This window comes from Acipenser ruthenus, chromosome 4 (genome assembly GCF_902713425.1).
Source record: "Acipenser ruthenus chromosome 4, fAciRut3.2 maternal haplotype, whole genome shotgun sequence".
NCBI classification, from domain to species: Eukaryota; Metazoa; Chordata; class Actinopteri; order Acipenseriformes; family Acipenseridae; genus Acipenser; species Acipenser ruthenus.
In genome coordinates, this window is record NC_081192.1 from 792,018 (window position 1) to 813,864 (window position 21,847).

At 38.3% G+C, this 21,847-nt stretch overlaps 1 protein-coding gene across 10 annotated transcripts in view; it reads right to left on the minus strand.

Annotated features, from left to right (window-relative positions):
* The window catches only part of LOC117400180 (DENN domain-containing protein 3-like), a 61,305-nt gene that overhangs the window by 35,500 nt on the left and 3,958 nt on the right, over positions 1 to 21,847 (minus strand). For 7 of the 10 annotated variants that reach the window (XR_009326500.1, XR_009326503.1, XM_059021232.1 and 4 more), the window contains exons 2-9: positions 19,175 to 19,305; positions 16,352 to 16,631; positions 13,624 to 13,739; positions 12,015 to 12,154; positions 10,964 to 11,075; positions 7,551 to 7,670; positions 6,376 to 6,594; positions 6,035 to 6,150 (exon numbers count right to left, since the gene is read on the minus strand). Coding sequence is in view for 8 of the 10 variants with exons in the window: in XM_059021232.1 (XP_058877215.1) it covers positions 6,035 to 6,150; positions 6,376 to 6,594; positions 7,551 to 7,670; positions 10,964 to 11,075; positions 12,015 to 12,154; positions 13,624 to 13,739; positions 16,352 to 16,631; positions 19,175 to 19,258 (1,187 nt within the window). In the remaining 2 variants the exon portion in view is untranslated. Of the gene's footprint in view, positions 1 to 6,034; positions 6,151 to 6,375; positions 6,595 to 7,550; positions 7,671 to 9,729; positions 10,033 to 10,963; positions 11,076 to 12,014; positions 12,155 to 13,623; positions 13,740 to 16,351; positions 16,632 to 19,174; positions 19,425 to 21,847 lie in introns of those variants that run through there. The other 3 variants (XM_059021240.1, XM_059021228.1, XM_059021260.1) reach the window with 3 other exon arrangements.

The following is a 21,847-nucleotide window of genomic DNA, read 5'->3' on the forward strand; positions in this document are numbered from 1 at the left end:
GCGGTCGGCTGACAGCGAACGCTTCGGAGGACAGCGTGTGTTCGTCTTCGCCACTCCTGAGTCAGCGCGGGGGGAGGGTAGCGGTGAGCTGAGCTTAAATAATTGGCCATTCCAAATTGGGAGAAAATAATAAAAATAATTGGCAACGACTAAATTAAAATAAATAAAGAAATAAATAAATAAATAAATAAATAAATAGATAAACTGTTTTGAGCCTATATACAAACCATAATCAAACCAACTGAAACACACTATTGGAACACGTAGGCTTTTTCTGATAACCACGCACCTTGTGTGGGGCAGTGTACACATTGTTCCAGTTAAATTGCACAAGCTCTTATTGTTTCATCAGCCTTTGTTCCTTTTCATTAACAATCTGTTACTTATGCTTCCCATTTAAATGATGAAGGAAGTGAGAAATCATTGTAACTGTCTGTAAACATTGTGTGAGTTTCCTGTGTTTAATGTAAGCTCTTTGCAAGTGAAAGTGACTGTATAAGAGAATTTGTTAGACCTGTTTTGCCTTTGTTTTTTTACTGCCCCGTATGTAAGTCACGATAAGGGGCATTAGGATAAGCCTTTAAATTCACAGTTCACATTAGGTTGATAAGGAACAATCAGATGTTAAGTTCCAATTTAGGCACATACAAAAGAGTAAATTAAATGTGCCAAACAGCTCATAAAAACAGAAAGAAAGGTATATGCTTTTTGTTTCCTTAGAATAGATTTAGAACAATACATAAAAAAAAAACTTTTTGTAACTTGGATTAGAGGCAAGGGTGTGGCCACGCTTTTGCATTAGATGAGGGTTGCAGAAATGGAGAACTTCATAGAGGAATATGTTGCATAGCACGGTAATTTTTGTGAATTCATGTTAGGAGATTTGGTTAAAGAAACTGATCCAGAAAAGAAACTGGCAGAATTGTTTGAATTTGATCTGCACAAAAAGAACACCACAAAGGAAAGATTGGCTTTTAAGTTCTGTGGTCTGCAGGCGGTCTATTTGGTGTAGAAGGGAAAGTTGGAAATGTGCAGAAAGAATGCAAAGCATTTGAAAGAACGAAAATAACACTTGAGAGTCAGTAAAAGGGCTTTGGTGAAATTAAGAGAAATGTACAAGAAAGCGCACTGAATGCAACTCAGTTGCAGTTGAGAGCAGTTTGTGTTGCAAAAGAGAAGGAAATAGAACAAACAAAAAGGGATGCTGCATCATTTGAGTGCCACTATGTTTGCTATTATCTGCATTGAAGTAATTACGGCTTTCCTTCAGAGGAGGAGAGTGCACATTACATGCGTGTAAATGTAAGTCTGTTTAAAAACGATTTAAAGAAATGTAAATGTGTTATCGAAGTATACTGGTAATTCTGTAATGATCAGGAGTGAAGCCAGACGTGGTTTTATTCTGGGGTTGTTGCATAAATTAGTAGCAAGTTTTAAATTGCACATTAGCATCTGTTACAATATGAATTGCGGATTGAAAAATGAGGAAGGTAACATTTCAGGCATGGATGTTATGGGAACAAGGTTACACAATCGATCTAGAGCTAGAATGATCTACAAAGATTTCAACTCTGCAGTAACAGACTGCAGAGTCACAGCGAGTGGGTGCATCAGTTGAGACAGTGCAAGCAGTATCACAGCTACAAGTACGTATGATCTGGTTCTTAATATAAACGTTGGTCTCACATCCCTTGGCACATTAGGATACAATATGTTTTATGTTTATCACAATTAATGTTTTACAGAGCTTTTTCAGTATCAGCATAAATAGGCGAGGTGACGATAACTAGATTAAAGTGATAATTGAACCATAAATAAGACCTTAAATGAAATGGGGGTGTTGGTGTGCGGGGTTGGCAGTGCAGTACAGGGCTGCAGGCTTGGTGGATTGTAGTGCTGGTACCAGCCAGTCCGTTGGTTAGTGTTTGTTGTCTGTGAATATAGGGTATGAAAATCTTCTTGTGGAAGTACAGCACAGGACACTGAACTAATGGCAGGATAGTAATGCGTAACAAAATGAAGACAACTTTCCACTGTCTTTTTATTTAGTCTGCTAAATTACAAGCTGTTATTAATTGCAGCAAGAATAGGCAGTACTTTTACTTCTATATGAAACATTAGCTTTTGCTGGACTGTTTTACAGGCAGAAATGGATGGAGCCAGCGGCAAGCGCTGGGGGAAAAAAAAGAAAGTGAGACCGTGTGGTTTTAAAACTGACAATGCTAACGGATAACTTAGAGAGCAAAAAGATTACATTGTTAAACTCTATGTACAAGTATTGTTGTGTTGTGGCAATATGTTCATAACATTAATTAAACCTATTACATTTATATTGCAAATGTGGTTATTTTAATGGTTAAAGTCGACTACAATTGAAATAAATTTGAAACAAACATTTTTATTTTTTTTGCTTTTGTCTCTATTGTTAAACTGGTAATTCTCATGGCTCTATGCATTTAGGTTTTTTCCCGGGATAAGGAGCGTTTTTATTTCTAAACCTGTTTCTCGCACTCTTGACACACTATTTTTTTTACTGGACTATTTCTAGAATAAATCCTGACTTGCTGTGATAGGGAGTACTTTTATTTCTGTATGTGAAATATGAACTTTTGAACACTTGTAACTTTTCTTTTCACATTTCATTTTTTTGTGCTCTGGGCATCTTGCCAAAAGGAAAGAGAAGTTTAGTTTTTTTTTTTCTTTTTAAAGTTTTTTTTTTCTTTTGTGAAATTTCAAGGACAAGAACGCCTGTCTTGATATCAGTGAGTTGGATTTAGATGCAAAACATTTTTTAATACATTTATGGGTACCACCTAGTGGTTGCAAACAAATATTTTATATTCTGTCCTCCAGAAAGGAGGGTGGGGGCTACAAAAAAAAATAGATGCCTTCTTAAATTGGATTAATATGTTCACAATTAAAAACAGCAAGCACAGCTGCTATAACAAAGAAAGTAAAAAGATAGTAACTTGAGTTTTCTTTTTCAATAGCCTATATGGTGGCACAGCTAATTGAGTTAAGCAGGGGGTGTTCTTTATCTGGTACAAGCCTCAACATAAGAGTATGCATTCCCAGGTGAAAAAAAAAGTCAAGGAGAGAAGGCCCCATTGTGGTCCGAGTGAAATCAGATGTGATCAAAAGAATTAATACTGCACTTGATTTCTTGCAGGCTGATTCTGATGGCGATTCAGACAACGGGACCATTGAAAACTGCTGTTCTGCTCAGGATCCAATGCCTGAAATGCGATAATATTGTCACCTACTCTGGACATTTTTTTTTTGTAAACAATATGGAATTTGAATGATTTCCTGTAGCACCGAATGTGTCTAAAATGAATGTAGGGAAATTAATGGTAATGTTATTTGTATCAATGGGTTAGCAATAGTGTGTTATACAAAATGAATACATCTGTGGGTATTGTATAAGAACATAAGAAAGTTTACAAACGAGAGGAGGCCATTCGGCCCCATCTTGCTCATTTGGTTGTTAGTAGCTTATTGATCCCAGAATCTCATCAAGCAGCTTCTTGAAGGATCCCAGGGTATCAGCTTCAACAACATTACGGGGGAGTTGGTTCCAGACCCTCACAATTCTCTGTGTAAAAAAGTGTCTCCTATTTTCTGTTCTGAATGCCCCTTTATCTAATCTCCATTTGTGACCCCTGGTCCTTGTTTCATTTTTCAGGTCAAAAAAGTCCCCTGGGTCAACATTGTCAATACCTTTTAGAATTTTGAATGCTTGAAATCAGATCACCGCGTAGTCTTCTTTGTTCAAAACTGAATAGATTAAATTATTTTAGCCTGTTTGCATATGACATGCCTTTTAAACCCGGAATAATTCTGGTCTCTCTTCTTTGCACTCTTTCTAGAGCACCAATATCCTTTTTGTAGCGAGGTGACCAGAACTGAACAACTAGAGCATGTTTGCCTATGTATTTCCCTGACCTTGTAGCTCTTTAGCTTGGCATGTAGCCCCAAATACACCCATGTTAGAGTGGCTGGCTTTTCATAACTCAGAGTGTAGCTGTGGCCTCGGGACAGATAACACTTTTGTTTTCACATAAATTGTTTCCGCTTAATAAACTGCTTTGAGCCTATATGCAAACCATAATCAAACCAATTGAGTCCTTGAGGTTCAGGACTATATCCCCCAGAATGCCACAGGAGTGAGTCAGGATGAATTACACCTGGCTCTAATTTAATTAGAAACACCTGCTGGTACTTGGTCTACGTGAATGCTTAGGCCGGTAGAGAGCGAGAGAGAGAGAGAGATCTGTAGCGAGGGAGACCTGTGAAAAAGTACCATATTGCAATATTTGTGTTCAAGTATTTTCCTTTTCATGGTTACAGCTTGTTCAAAATGCAGCGGTACGGGTGCGCAGTAAAAAAAAAAAAAAAAAAAAAAAAGAGAAGTGACCGCATAACTCTCGTACTGGCTTCTCTACACGGCCTGATTATAAGATCCTACTTATAATATTATAAACTCTTCATGGCCTGACACCTGATTATCTAAAGAGCTGTTGTCCCTGTATGTACCTAGACGTGCTTTAAGGTCAGCTGATTCTGTCTCCCCCAAAGATTAAGACAAAAAGGAAATTGTATTGACTTGTAAAGCACTTGAGATACTGTTGTATGAAAGGCGCTCTGTAAATAAACTTACTTACAAGAAGACGGAGTGTTAAAGGTCCCGAAAATGGCAAGCTTACCCCACTTTTTCACAATACATGTTGGGACAGCCTCTTACTTAGGATATTTTGACATCTCCTGAGGCGTCTCGATAAAGCAGCACATATACCATCCAAAACCCTACAGTTTAACATAGCAGACCATATATTTAAAAACTATAAAATCAATTGGCCACCACTATTTTGTCATATAGGAACAAAAGACGAGCTACACATTTTGTCACTCAACTGCAGCTCTGAGTTTCACTGTATTAACTGCAACAGTGATGAAGACACAATGGTGTTTCTGGAAAGCCACACCTGCAGACAGTGCTGGGTGTGCCTCCCTTTGGCTGGCATTGCAGAACCCTTACATGCCCTGGATCCCACTACAGAATGAGGAATGCCATTCCACTGCACCTGCTGTGCAGGCCTCACAGTGTGCATGAGTCTCCAACGCCTGTCTCACGAGTACCTAACTGGGGACAGGCCGGCAGACTGGGCATGCCAATACGTGTCACTTCACTGAAAAACCTGCTGCTACATGCTTCACATTTGTGGCATGTCCGATTACAGAGGCATGTTAGCGCCTCTATAGTTAAGTTGCATTGAAGCTCCCATTACAGTCGGTGCTGCTTAATGGGGATACTGATAGTCAGGATTTCTGCTAAATGAGATACAACTCTGGGAGACGGTTCTTCCCAATGCTATTTATGTCATTTAATTGGGATACAGTATTTTCAAATGATGAACAGAGATCGCTTTTCAGAGCAAGACACATTTGCGTAGCACAGCGAGTACGTGACTACGCAGTGACTTGCGTAAACCACATTGAACTCTTAAAGGAGCTGGAGTCTTGGGGTTTCTCAGGCTGGTGTGGCAAAGAAAGTTAGCGTATCAACTTGCAATAAGATGCGATTTCATTATTTTCATTTAATTTAGAAATAAAAAAAACCTATTCATTTTGTTTAGGAATAAAAAAAATAAAAACAATTGCCGTATTTTAAATGATGTATTTAACATTTATTCCTAATGTGATGTGATTTCACTCTCTTGCACATGCTGTAAATTATGAATAGAAATAAGTGTGACCAAGGTCCTGTCAAATGCCTCTCATTTAATTGGGACAGCCACTTAATCAGGATATTTTCATATCTCCCGAGGTGTCCGGATACAGTGGCGCCCACTGTATGAACACCAAATTTGAGATTTACAAAACACACCACTTTATTCAAATCAACCGCTTTGTGTGATCAAAATGAAGGTTTACAAACCTGATAACAAAGAGGTTTTCACTATATTTCATTGCAATTGTGTATTCTGCAAGTGTTCTCAATTTGATTTTAAAAGCATACAGAACATTTTCCTACCTGCTCATGAAACATTCGGCAGCACCTAAAGGGACATCAGGAATATCGAGCTCCCGGGAAGAGGAGGATGATATTGATCCATTATCAATATTTATCAAAATTAGGTCATCCGTCTCCTAAAATACCATTCGAAAAAGATACAGACATAAAGATCAAAATAATGCAAAGCAAAGGAATCACGATCTAGCTGGAATTATAAAGCAAAAATATACCATTACACCAAAAGCAAGTAATCTTTCATTTACAATAATCTTTCATTAGCTGTACAGCTTTCAAACAATAATCTATCACCATACAACATATTAGAAATTCAGCATTAAAATAAATAAAATAAACTTTACCGCAGCAACTTCATCAAAATGATTAACATGGCACCCCATGAGAAACGATGTAGGAGCCATTACAAAATCCAGCATCTGCCTGGACAGAATCGGCACAAAGGTGTGTTGCCATTGAAGTGGATGAATAAACAATACAAGGCTCTCTGCAATCAGCGTGAGCAAAGCCCAGTCAGAAGAAAACAAGACAATTCTCTGCTCTGTTAGAATGCACGTCATTATCTGTTAACAGAATACAAAAAACACATGTACCATTAGTCTAGTAAAATCAAGGACAGGAATCGAACGATGATAAAGAGTTTCAGGCTGTAAGGCACTGCATAATTCATCCAGACAACTGGATAAGCACTTCTCCAGAAATGTGTGAGGTGTGACTCATGTGCCCACAGTAAAAATGGTCTAAAAATAGGCATTTCGGTATATTTCACAATTAAAAATAATATTTATTAAAGCTGAACAAAACAGCATCGTCACATTCAAAATCGATCATTTTCACTAGAGTTATTACACAACCAATGTTTCCAAATATTTAAATGCTTTCATGAAAACAGTAAATGCTAAATTGTAGAATTATTTTTTATGTCCACTATTTAAAGACATTATATTTTAGTCACCAATGAATGATCAAACAAAATAAAAACATTGATAAATGTAAAAAAACAACAGATAGGTTAAATGTCCCCTTCTTGTACTGGACAGAGCGATCTTTAGCAGAAATATTTCCGATCTTTGATGCAACTGCTGTCTTTTTCATTGAAGACAATAGAAGAATTGTGCAGCTCTATGCAGTGTGTTCAATCATTTACCAGACACTAAACCGGCTGCCAGGTTCCTAAATGCAGTGTAACAGATAGTGATTAAGTGATAAAAGAATTGGTATATTTACACTATTCTTTCAGAAATGGGAATTTTCACTGGGAACTACCTATTACCCCGCAATGGGTACATTTAACGGAAATTGTGAAATCCGGAATAACTATACAGCCTTAATCATGGTGAATGTGAGCAATATCTTTTTATATTACAATTACAAAACTATATTTATTACAAGTTGTAGATACATCTACAAATAAACAGATAATCAGATATTGCACTAAATATCTTATTTTTGTTGAGTGAAAACTAATTATGAATTGTAACGCAAAAAATAAATAAAAGAAAGAAATAGGCAAACAAACCTGCAGAACCTGCTTGGGTTTGAAACACAAGAACGGAAGATGCAGATCCAAATCAACAACCGGGCTATCAAGATCTTCTCTGGACGGAAGCACTATCTGCAGCGGCTTCATGTTGAACACCTAAAATTAGAGGTAGATGACAGTGAGCTAAGAGATTCAAGTGCTGCATCAGTAATCACTCTTCTCTGCATGGTTGAAATGTGCAAAAAACACATCGAAAAGACACATATTCTTTAAGAAAAATAAATAAAAGCAGGATCAAATCCAATATTCAATTTGTCTTACTTGGCTGAAGCTTGTCTTAGATCAACCAGTTGCTTTTGTTTGCTTGTTATGTCTAAAATACAGAGTTGGGGTCAATTCGCTAATTCACTTACCTCTTCAAATGCAGCAATTCCAATTCCAATGCAATGTTGTTTCCCCAATTCAAATTCTTTTATCTCAAATTCCAATTGCAATTATATTAAATCAATGTGGTCAATTCAAAATAGTGGGTCGTATTCACCAAGCGATTTCAGGACAGGACTGGTTAAGGACAGTTTTTTTTTTTTAAAACCACTAACAAAACTCACAGAAGCTTTAAAATGACAAAATACAAAGCCACGTGGTGAGATTTTGAGATACTAAAGTGAATGGAAGATGTAATTTTGCATTTTAAAGCTTCAGTGAGTTTTGTGAGTAGTTTAAAAAAAAAAAAAAAAAAAAACTGTCCTTAACCAGTCACCAATCGATTGGTGAACACAGTCCACTTTCTCACAATCCATGCCATTTCCTAATTTTGTATCAACAACATCACACACAATGTATTTTGTCATATATAATGTCACTTATCACATCAGGAAGGAAGGACGAGGATAGCCATCACTTATCAAATCTGTTGCATCTGATCATCATTAGCTCTTCAAATTTTGCGTCACTTAAGTTGCATCGTTCAGGCCTGAAAATTTTGCCAGCAACAATAAAAAGTCTTTCTACAGGTGCAGATGAGGCAGGTATGGTGAGATGCTTGCAGGGATAAATAGGGGAAATCTGTTAGTTTCCAATATGCCAGAGGATCAGAGTCTTCTGGCAGACAGGGTTTGCTCAGGTAGTTCGAGATGTCAACATGTGCAAATGTGTTGGTGTTACTGCTGCCCACTTCAGCAGAACGGGAGGTCATGTAGAGAAGTTTGGTGTGTTCTCTTAGTGGAGGAGATGAAGCCATGTCAGCAGCTCTTGGCAGCAGGGAGGCTATTCCACCTTGTGACATTTGCCATCTGTAGTTTGCAGTGTCCCTCTAGTATCTCTGTGGCCTTGTAGGATTGATGGCAGTGAGCAACTATTCTCGACACCTTTGCCATCACTGGTCTTAAAAGGACCAGCCTGCTCAAGGGCATCACAAATAACCAGCTGAAGAGTGGGAGCAAAACAAGGGCTATGCACAGGCGGCAAATAATCCAGCTTGTCGCTCACATTCCCCACTTCAATGCCAACATCCTCATCACTGTCTTAGACATCTAATGGTGGGAATATAGTGAATGCCTTCACCATGTTGGCAGCATTGTCAGTCACTATGCCTGTCACAGTTTCCTCATACTGTCTGTAAATGTTCTCTGAAGTATGTGCACCCCTAAAATCGGCAACAAGCCAACATGGTGGTCTTTAGTGAGTGGTCAACAATGAAGTGGCTCATGAATCCAATAAATGACCTCATATCTCTGCTAGACCACAGATCTGTGGTGAGGTAAATGTCTGTGCTTGCTGCATTTGATTCCTCAGTTTATCTTGGACACTGGAAGCGTGTTGAGGAAGTAGCTTCTGGCTGACAAGTTTCCTGCTGGGCATGGTGAAACGCTGTGTTGTCTACCACAGACAGGGGTATGAGGTCTTCAGCAATGAAGCTAACGATTTTGCTGGTAAGCTTCTCCTGGCGAGGGTCTGTGGCTTTCCACTTCTTGGGGCCTGAGGTCTGGCCAAACTGATGAGACAACACCCCAAAGACTTCAGGGTGTTTTATCTAAAACATTAACATACAACTTAAAATTACTTTATCAATATTATAACCACACAGACAACATTTGCACACAATATACTCTACTAGCATTAGAGGATTATCTAATTAAACAACATACTCACTGAATTGATTGATGAAATTATCTATCCATGCAAGACAAAGATTTTAAATTTTAACTGTACTTACTTTGAGGTGCCTTATGAAGTGAGAAGTAGCTTTTCTTGAGCCAGAGACAGAAGTTCCACAGTATGTGCATATAGCACGATATTTCCCATTTGCATTACATTCACAAATGTTCAAAGACTGAATACTTTTTTGGCATAAAGGCACTTGAGATCGACAGCAATGTGTAATTTGTCAGGCAAAGTTTGTGGTTAAAAAGCAAGCAAAATAGGGTGTATTCCATTTCTCAGTTCCTCTTCCAGTCCAGGGCCAATCAATCAATCAATCAGGGTTCTCCGTTCCAGTCAAGGTCCAAATCCAAATCCAAGTAATCATTCAAAACTCTCCAACTCACCAAACTTGTCTCCAAATCCCAACACTCCTAGTCACTCTCCTTGTCTTTCCAAAAACATACTCAACAACCAATGAGTGTAAGGCTGGCTCTTAAATAGAGCTACACGACAGGTGAGTTTGTTCAAATTAATTAAAGAACAGGTGTGAGCATTCACATCACAATAGACTCTTAATAGATACTAACAGACTCACCTACATAGTTCCTCTGGATGAAGCAGTTGGCGTGCTAAGCTGAAATCAGCTCATCATTCATGTCACCCGTTACTGTGATTGTGTGATTTACATACAGGTGTGTTGACCATTGAGCCAGGCTCAATTAATCAATAGGTTTAGCTACCATGTGCTAGCAATGATTGACAGAACTAGTTGAACTAGTCAAAGTGCTTTGCTCTCCACAGTAAAGCACTTTGATTGGTTCAAATCAGTCTGTCATTGGTAACATGGTAGCTCATTTTTTGGTCCGTGATGCCTCACTTGCCAAACACTAAGCCAGACTATACTATGAATGCTATTCCACAATTTAAGGCAAAGGTTTTGTGCAAAAGAAATTTTATTTAAAGATTGGATTTCAAATAGAACTGATAATTAATATGTCAAATTCAATTCAGTTCCAATTCTATAGCTTTCATTTTTTTCTTTCAAATTCTAATTACCCACTTGATCACAGTTTAAATCAGAATTGATTTGTGAATTTCAATTAAATTCTGAATTGACCCCAACTCTGCTAAAATATTAAATTAACTTTGCTTAACTACCAGCATAAATGTTTAAAGACACAGTACCCTGTATATTTTTCTCAAATGTGCTCTCTAAATAGGCATCCTTTGTTGACCAACTTCATTCGATATTGCATTTATAAAAACAATAATCTTCATTCCACGTGAATGCGGTTACATATTCTTACCAAATGCAACTGCCCAGGAGGTGGGCTTGGTACCAAAGCCACGTTCGCAGCAAATTCTTTCACTCTGTCTTCAAAGTCAGTGCCTCTGCAGGACTTGAGCTGAAGGAGCAAACTGCCAAAAACACACACATGAATGACTGAGGAAGATATGCAAAATGAAAACAGAAAATACATTTAAAAAATACATCAATAAACTGTTCTGGAGCCAGATCTTTAAATTAACCACCATAATCAAGGCAACATACAGCAGTAATGGTATTGTAACATGGGTATAAAGCGACACACAAAACAGTGGCAAGATAACACATTTTGGATGCCTAATGTGTACATGTTACCACCCCCCAACCAGTGACAGCATTACTCTAGACCAGGGGTGGGCAATTCCGGTCCTGGAGGGCCGGTGTCCCTCCTGGCTTTTGTTCCAACTGAGCTCTAAATTACTTAATTAGACCAATAATTGATAATAATTGGTGCAATTAAGTAATTTAGGGCAACGTTGGAGCAAAAGCCAGGAGGGACACCGGCCCTCCAGGACCGGAATTGCCCACCCCTGCTCTAGACAATACAATGGCAAAAGCATCAGCTGAAACATCTCTTATACCATAATTTTATCTTAGAATGTATACCCGAGTGTTTGAAGTCACTGCAAGATAAAAATGAAGTGAACCAGATATTGCCAGCATATGTCACATATACTCTGGTTTTTAATCTCTTTTGTAGCGCATAGGCTAAACAGGGTTGGGCTTGGTCAGTTCTTCGACATGTGGCACTACAATCTGGAACATTCTAATGAACAACAAACTACATTTAATTCAAAACATGCTGTCTCTCTTTAAAATGAGTTGGTGCTTTGTGAACAGAGGCCCAACATGGCATGATGTTTAGGATAAACCACACATCTGTCTCTCTGAAGTCCATAAACAAACTTGCAATTCCCAAATCAAACATATTCAAGAAGATGAATAAACTCACGAACAATCATGATGAAATAAACAAGAACTTGAACTCATATCTTTATGCTGTTCTCATTATAACATACTGCACAGCTTACCATGAAAGACAGTCCTTCAGGGCATTGTAGTAAGCATATTTAGATATGACACATATGCCAACAGCAGCGTAGAGTCTTGGAGCTTTGGCTAAATTCCAGTGTACATGCACATTCTGGTAGCGACTTCCATCTTCGGGGAACTGAAAGGAGTGCATTTTGTTTATTTACTACTCATCGTAAAAAGTGGTGTAGAGTATTCTGCTAGGCAACTTATGCAGTGTCCCCCAAATATTTGAATCAAACATCCTTGGTAGTCATAAACACTCCCCTTTAGACAAACATAGAAAAGGTGTTATATTATATTAATATTAATATATTAAAGGGTACACACCTTTTTATTTTATTGTGTTACATGTTCCCATGTGTTGCTAGAACTGTTTACGTAAGGTGTGGGTATTGTTTTCATTTTTTACCAGTGAGGAGGATGATGGGAAATATAGTACTGAGAGGTCCATGCAGGTGTACATGGGAAGCCATCTTGAGGCAGGGGATGCAATTTAAAAGTTTAAAAAAGTGGTCAAAATGTAAAAAAAAAAAAAAGGCACACACCTTATGTAAACAGTTGTAGCAACATAAGAACATAAGAAAGTTTACAAACGAGAGGAGGCCATTCGGTCCATCTTGCTCGTTTGGTTGTTAGTAGCTTATTGATTCCAGAATCTCATCAAGCAGCTTCTTGAAGGATCCCAGGGTGTCAGCTTCAACAACATTACTGGGGAGTTGGTTCCAGACCCTCACAATTCTCTGTGTAAAAAAGTGCCTCCTATTTTCTGTTCTGAATGCCCCTTTATCTATATTTGTGACCCCTGGTCCTTGTTTCTTTTTTCAGGTCGAAAAAGTCCCTTGGGTCGACATTGTCAATACCTTTTAGAATTTTGAATGCTTGAATCAGATCACCGCGTAGTCTTCTTTGTTCAAGACTGAATAGATTAAATTCTTTGAGCCCGTCTGCATACGATATGCCTTTTAAACCCAGGATAATTGTGTTCGCTCTTCTTTGCACTCTTTCTAGAGCAGCAATATCGTTTTTGTAACGAGGTGACCAGAACTGAGCACAATATTCTAGGCGAGGTCTTACTAATGCATTGTAAAGTTTTAACATTACTTCCCTTGATTTAAATTCATCACTTTTCACAATATATCCGAGCATTTTGTTGGCCTTTTTTATAGCTTCCCCACATTGGGGAATATGCTCCAAAATCCTTTTTATGCTACATTAATCATCTTACTGTATGTTTATTGAGAAATAGCCTGAAAAGGATTCATTTGGGATTTGACCAGTTTTGATCAGGTTTGTTTTGGTTTTGAAATGTGTAACATACAGTTAAAGCAATTTTAGATAAATGTAGACTACTACTGGAAACTAAACTGAGCACATTATGAAGTTTGTGCTACATCACCTAAGTTCCGCCCATATTCAGTGTTTCTTTTAAAGTTACAATAAAAGTTTATGTTATGGAGTCATTCTGATAAATGGTTAAACACAAAAAAAGTTGCTTTGTTTTTGCATGGAAAATAAACATAATCCAAAGAAGACGTGGCTAATGTGTATAGTGTGCAGTATGTTCAGGTTATGCAGGTAACGGTAAACATGTAAAAGCAGCAGTACCTGCACTGGCTTGTAGTACTGAACCACAACACCGTATGTCCTGTTCCCAAAGACATCTGTGAAAACCAGGAAATGGAAATGGTCTGCTTTAGATTCATTCACTACCTGCAGGCCCCCTGTTGACAGAAACGGGGAAGCCATCATTAGCACATTCAAAATAGACACAAAGAGACACAAACCTAATTGAACTATGTGTGTATTTAACCTGCCTTTTAATGTCTGTGTTTACTTAACATTCCAGCAGTGTCACAGCTCTGTACGGATACCCTGGTTTGTATCTATATTAAAAGGACTATATTGGCTATACTGCCATAGTTTTGTCCATGTTTCCTATACTAGACGTCACCGTAATGCATTGGAACAGAAAACAAACGTAAGACTCCATTAAGATGATTTCAGTATACTTTACCCTAGCATGATCAGATCCTGCTAATCTATCTGATAATAATTTCAGGAGATGCTTTGTTGTATTTCTTAAAACTGATATGTGCAGAATACCAGTACAAGCATACAGCTACCTGAACGACACCCTCTCTCTGTTCAACTGATATAAAGCTTGTAACATCTGTAGACACCAGTCACAACACTTGGCAAGGTCACCCTTAAAAAAACATTTGTTTGCTCCAATGCAACTTTATTTTTAAAAACCGATGAAAACTTTTGAATGCAGACACATACTCTCGAGCAGCGTTCAACCTTTTCATCTCAAGTACCAGTGTTTCCAGGTGTACCAGTAACTATGTGCAATCTTAAACTGCTGTTGTAAAACCAAGACCTACCACATTACAACCAGCTTTGTTGTGTCTGTACCCATTTGTTTGTTGCCTCATTCTGCTGAATGGTTAATTTATGCAGCTGATGACTGCAATGAACTCTGCATGTTTATATTTTTAATATTCTGCAAGTGTTGTGTCTGGAATTGGTCACCGCACCTTTAATTGTTTACAGTTGTGATATGGAAATAGCATGCTGCAGCTCCCATGCTCAGTGTTAGTGAAGTCCTGATCTGACAGCATGTAACACACACAGCTCTTATGATTACATGTTACCGTTCATTTTTCAGTAAAAACAAGTTTCAATTGCAGTGAGTGCATTCTAATATATTTACGATATTAATTACACCACAGCAAGCACATGTCTTATATTTGAGATATTTTCATCAGCACAATCTGAGAGCTACATTTAATGAATGGCGTTTTTTTTTTTTTTTTTACTACAATCAAGGAAGCTGAAGTTCATTTCATTTTTAATTCCCCTCATTTTTTTTGTTTTTCTTTTCTCAGCAGTACACTTCCTAATTACAGTCCCAGGTATTTCTGTGTGTTCTGCTTTCACTTTTCTTAAAATGGTCAGTTTGAGAAATAAACTTTGTTTTCCCTGCAACGGCTGACCCTGCTTTAGTACAAAACTCATGCTACATACTGTTTTACATAATGGTAATGGTGCTCTTAAATTACTGTGCCTGCTTCTTTGGCTTGAGAGATATTATCAGCTCATCATCTAACTGGGAATCTCTATATCTGGAATGCAAGATGCAACAGGCGAAAATATGTTTGTGTTGACTCAAAACTTTATTAAGGCATTTGCGTGCCTAAATTTGACTGCCGAAAGATAACGCTGGTTTACTGGAGTTGACAAAGATAACTTTTTTTCCAGCTTGGTTCGGTAACCTTTTCACTTCCTTGTTTGTTTAATTGTTTAGCTTTCTGCTGCATTATAGCCCTTTATTATTTTTTTTCTTTATTAGTTTCCAGGGCATTTTGTAATGGCACGTGTGCAACACACAAACCTTAAGTGCATTTTTTATTTTAGTTTTTTGCTGTTCTTGTTCTACATTTCTTAAATGCAACTGTTCATTTTAAGCTACACTTGTAAACAACAGTACTCGCCCACATTTGGTCACCATCACAACTGTTGCAAGAAACTGGGCTTCCCGTATTCTGCTGGTGTTAACCTCTTGCACTAAAGCACCAAGAGGTAAAACCTCTTGCACTAAGCATTTGTATTCGATCAAATTGCTATCGTCATTCTCGCACTTTATTAAAACATGTGATATGCGTTGTTTGGTTTTTTTATATACAGACCAATGTCATGTTGCATTCATAAATATTAACACATGCTTTTGGGAGAGGCAGCAAGTTTGTTGTCGGATCTGGAACCATTTTAGTCGCAGTCTGGAGCCCTGCATCATAATTTGTCATTTCTCTGTGATTCAGCGATGCACACAGATTGATCCATTCCGATGGTGTGATTGAGGGAGTATTCTGGTTGAGGAATCATATCGTCATGAAGAACAGTTGCCGGTGTGTACCAGTTGCAAGCCTGTCGCGTACCAGCACTGGTACGCCTACCACAGGGTGAAAACCACTACTCTAGAGGGCATGAAAAAAATGTGGTTGGGGTGAAAAATAAATTAAAAAATAAAAATAAAAAAAAGATGTGTAGGGTTACAACAAAAACATCTTTGAATAGCGACAAAAGTAATGATCAAGAACTATAATCAACAACAAGATTTTAGAAAAGCAAGAAACTGACTTAAATCTTGCTAAGAGATTGCAGATTTAACATCATCAGGCATGGCATTGTTGAACAGCATCATAGAGCTTCCTTCTATGCTAGACAACCAAGCCTCTCTGGTCCTTAACAGGATCCCATAAGAAACCCATGCCTGCCCATACCACAGTGTTCTTTTTGGCATACTGTTTAATCATTTAAAAAAAGACTTTACCAGGAAAGCAAAGCTGAGGTAATCCAATCAGGTCAATGTCTTTTGGGACGCTGATGTCTTCTGTGACAGGGTCATTGTTCCCGTTGTTCCTCTCCAAAGCTGCAACAGGCTTTTCTCTCTTCTTCTTGATGAAGGAGCGTCGCCTCTGGGTCCTGTTGAAGTTACTGAGAGTCTGGGATCCTGACAGCAGATCCTCTTTGGTCACAAAGGGAGGGACGTGAACTTGCAAAACTTCTGGGTCTAGGAGTGTGAAGTCATCACTCCTTCCATGCTGATGTACCTGGAGAGTCACAAAAAGGGAGGGGGAGGGGCAAAAAGTTATACAAATCCCACAGGCTCAGTAGGATACAGCAACACACTGGCAGAACAACAAGGGAATTCCTTTATTCTGATTCTAGCCTATAGGTATGTAGGTCAAAAGTGGTAGCTGTTTCACTCACCAATAGTTTAAGTGTCTACATGTCAGTTTGCAGACAGGCTTCAGGGTGAGGTGTGGGGGCTACTTCAAGGTTCTGAAACATTCCATACTATATGAAGCTCACAGAGGACACGGCATGATAATACATAATAGGACACAAAAAGTAGAAGTTGAAAGCTTAGAGGGATGTAATGTGGGGCTAACTATAATTATGTGTCTGGATGATAGATTAAAATCATATGTGGATGTGAATTGAGTGCCTTCATTCAATTGAGCCAGTAAACCATGGATATAATGATAGAATATTTATTGGAAATAATACTTACTGTATTAATTCTATGTATACTCATTTACTGCTGAAAATGTGCAATGCCAGCCACCTAGTCATGTGTTCTGTACACAGGTCAACTACACAATGAATATTGCTGATAGGAAGCTGTATTACTAAGGTAAAAATGCGGACACAAAATGTGGTTAGCTGGTGTCTCTAAATGTGGTGTTGACCCTGATCCAGACACGCAGGCACAGCGTGTTTATATAGAGAAGGATGGCCTTGCACACATAAGAAAAAGCTTGCAATAAGATGAAGCTTGCGAAAAAAACAACTCCCTATATGGAACGAGTTCTGTTGCAGGAAATGTGAGGGTTGTGCTAAGTTCTATATAAGGAACAGCAAAAGGGGAGAATGTAGGTGAAATTGGGATGCATGTTGGGTAAAACTCCACTCAGGTGAAATTGGGATGCATGTTGGGTAAAACTCCACTCAGGTGAAATTGGAATGCATGTTGGGTAGAATTCCACTCAGGTGAAATTGGAATGCATGTTGGGTAGAACTCCACTCAGGTGAACTTGGGATGCATGTTGGGTAGAACTCCACTCAGGTGAAATTGGAATGCATGTTGGGTAGAATTCCACTCAGGTGAAATTGGAATGCATGTTGGGTAGAATTCCACTCAGGTGAACTTGGGATGCATGTTGGGTAAAACTCCACTCAGGTGAAATTGGTTTCGTTTGCTTGGGGCCGGAGGTGCTTGGGGTGTGTTTTTCTACTTGCATAGAAGAGTATTCTTGAACATTCTGTTGGGTACATCCCATGTTATCAGATTTTACGTATGTAACCACTGGGATGTAGGATGTGTGAGAGTGGCTACAAATATCAAATGAAAAGGGGACTCCTCTGTAATTCTCTGTACTGCAGGATAGGGTTACCCAATCCATCGAATGCAATGGTATTGTACTGCTATGAAGATTTCTACTGAATAAAAACTACTATGTTGAGACAATTAACAACAGACTTTGTGCATTTTTCTACACAACTACACCTACAGGTAAGTAGCCTATACTGTACATTTGGCCAAAACAAAAAACACAGTATTTCTTGTATAGTAAAAAAAACATATAATGATGCGTTTTGTTTTTTGTTTGGGGTGCCTAAAATGGATATAATTTGCTCCATACAGCGATGAATGAAATTCAGTCCGTTGAATATATGTATCATTAACAGAGGAATTGTATTGCAGTACTTCACACTGCACTGGTTTTGCACACGCAAGTAACCAGCAGGCAGGAAGTGGCACTGCAGCACTTCCGTTTCACTTCTCTGGCACTTACTTGTATTCGGAATCAATTATTTAATGAATCGCTCAGCAAAGCACTACTGTAATTCATTCCCTTCTCCAGGTTCTTTGTGACTTGTTGAATATACAGTCTAACTTCACTACAACGAACCCTTCTTATAACGACCCCCTTTTTATAACGATCCAAGCAGCAAGAACCGTTTTTTCAATGCAAATTAGCCCTATTAGAACAATCAATCACTTTTACAAAATCTACCCGGATAAAACGATCTCAGCAGTAACTGGCACTGAACTTTCTCCAGTGTGGATGTGTTATTCTCTCAGTGAAAACAAATACCTTGGTAGGCTAATTTGAAGATAAGGCTGATTCATAGATAACCTGTTGTAGTGCGAATCATGTGTGACGTATGCAACCATTGCCATCTTCACACAAATTGCAACCATGGCAACAGGCGTGAGGAGATAAATAGAGTGAAACAGCGTGCATTGAGAAAAGCACGAAAATATAAAGCAATCTACGCTGGATACATTTTTCAAGAGAAAGGGCACGCAATTACTGTATTCAGCATGTAAGTGTACTTTTTTCATTTCTTTACTGTTTTCTTTTAAATATAGTGTTTAAATGTTGATTATTGTGAAGTTGCCTTGAAAGAACTGCTGTATACTGTATAAAGATGTTCAATTCAATTCAATTCAATTCGGGTGTTTCTTCATCATTCTGATAAAGCAAATTCCCAAACCCTATTATAGTGAACAACCCGATATAACGAACATTTCCCCAGGTCTAAGGGGGGTTTGTTATAATGAAGTTCGACTGTATATATTTACCTGGAGAACTTCCTTCAGCTTTTCATTTGAAGCTCCAATTACCACACAGGCTTCCAGTAAACTGGTGGGGAGAATATCTGCCATCAGTACAGATCAGCAGGACCTCCTTCACTGGATTCCAGATTTCATGGCTGCAGACACCAAATACAATCTTGTCATAATCCTCTCTCTAACTTCACATTTCTTTTCAGTAGTGGAACATCTTTTTCCATCTCTAATTTATGGAACCGGGGTCTTGACAAATGCACATCTGGAATTTAAAATAAATAAACAATCAACCATATGTTAAATAATTAGGAGGAGTGGCAAACACCGTTGCAGCAGCAAAGGTCATTCAAAATGATATAGACAGCATTCAGAACTGGGCAGCCGCACAGACACAGAAAACTGTAAGGTATTGCACACAGGCAATAAAAATGTGCATTATAAATACCATATGGGAGATACTGAACTTGAAGAAGGAATCTATGAAAAAGATCTAGGAATTTATGTTGACTCAGAAACGTTTTCATCTAGACTAGTGGTTCTCAATCCTGTTCCTGGGGGACCACTGCCCTACTGGTTTTTGTTCCAACCAAGTGCTGAATTACATAATTGAATCCTTAATTGAACTAATAATTTGCCTAATCTGAGCTTTTTAATTATTTTAAACAGATGGAGATTTCAATTTAGGTATAAAATTGTATAAGGAACTTAAATTCTCCAACTTTTTAGAACCTACACTATTTAAAAAGTCAAATTAAGCTAATTATTAGTTCAATTAAGGGTTAAATTAAGGAATTAGATCTTGGATGGAACAAAAACCAGCAGGGCAGAGGTCCCCAAGGACCAGGATTGAAAACCACTGATCTAGACAATGTGGGGAAGCTATAAAAAAGGCCAACAAGATGCTTGGATATATAATGAAAAGTGTTGAATTTAAATCAAGGGAAGTAATGTTAAAACTTTACAATGCATTAGTAAGACATCATCTAGAATATTGTGTTCAGTTCTGGTCACCTCGCTAACAAAAAGAATATTGCTGCTCTAGGAAGAGTCCAAAGAAGAGCAACCAGAATTATTCTGGGTTTAAAAGGCATGTCGTATGCAGACATGCTAAAAGAATTTAATCTATTCAGTCTTGAACAAAGAAGACTACACGGCGATCTGATTCAAGCATTCAAAATTCTAAAAGTTACTGACAATGTCGACCCAAGGGACTTGTTCAACCTGAAAAAAGAAACAAGGACCAGGGGTCAAAAAGGGGCATTCAGAACAGAAGATAGGAGGCACTTTTTTACACAGAGAATTGTGGGAGTCTGGAACCAGCTCCCAAGTAATGTTGTTGAAGCTGACACCCTTGGATCCTTCAAGAAGCTGCTTGATGAGATTCTGGGATCAATAAGCTACTAACAACCAAACGAGCAAGATGGGCCGAATGGCCTCCTCTCATTTGTAACCTTTTTTACGTTCTTATGTAGCCAGTAACACACACTGTATTTACCTTGAAGGCATTATATACATATATATTTTTGTTTATATAACTTTTAAAAAGGAACATGCATTTAAATAATAACATCTTCTATTTTGCTATAAGATTGTCCTACTGTATGTAGGTGTCATGTTTACCTAAAATGTGACCAAGATACAGAAGAAAACTTTCTCTATTGCCTCCTGATGCGATCAGCCCGGCTCACTTACCTCCTATTTGAGAACTGTGGTATCGGAGTGAAGACACAGACGCAATCCTTTCCTGCCATTCTTAATTCCTGTACTCAAAACCTGGTCATGAATATATACATCACTAATGAAGTGCAGAGATTTCGATAGTGTGAACATAAGCAACTCTACTATGCATTAGGTTGTCCAAGGTAAAAAAGTAGAAACCTGCTTAATGTAAAATGATTGCTATATACAATCTTGTGAAAGGATACTGTTTGGCGATTCTGAAAAGTATAGCCTATACTATCAACAAAGTTGCTTGTTTAGTCATTTCTTTGATAAAATATGGAGTACCTGATGTTTAAATAAAACCTGAAATTGTTGTTTTAAACTACTCTCTTAAAATCTGTAATTATTTGTAATTGTTGTTGTTCAAACCTCTCTAGGGTCTCTAGTAATGTTTTACATAATCTAAAGCCCCTTTCACACTGGCATGCTCTACCCGGGTCGGCTACACGATTTCACACTGCTTTTGATAAAGCCGGGTTGACCTGGGTGACAGTCGCAAGTACACAATACACATATCAATGCACCGGAAGCAGCTTGTTACAGACGCTTCCATCCAAGATTCTCTGGATTGAACTGTCGGCCCAAATGTTGATTAAAGCAAATGTTTCTTCATCCCTGCTGCAATCTGGCTCAAACAGAAAATATGGCTATACCGAATAAACAGAAATGTTCCTTGCGGAAGTGAAACCTTCACGCAGGTATAGCTGTTTGTTATTTCGTCGGCTTACGAACGGCCAGCATGCATTTTGTCTCGCTCAACCCGGACCAAAGCATGTCGACTCACATCCTAAAGTGGGTCGCTGGGACCCGGGTCAACCCGGGTACAACCCCGGTATGTGGTTTCACATACACGGGACCCGGGTAGGAGTGCCAGTGTAAAAAGGGCTTAATTATTTAACATATTGGCCAGCATGGAACTTGCTTAAAGCTTTGACAATTGTGAAAGTAATTGCATAACTTAAT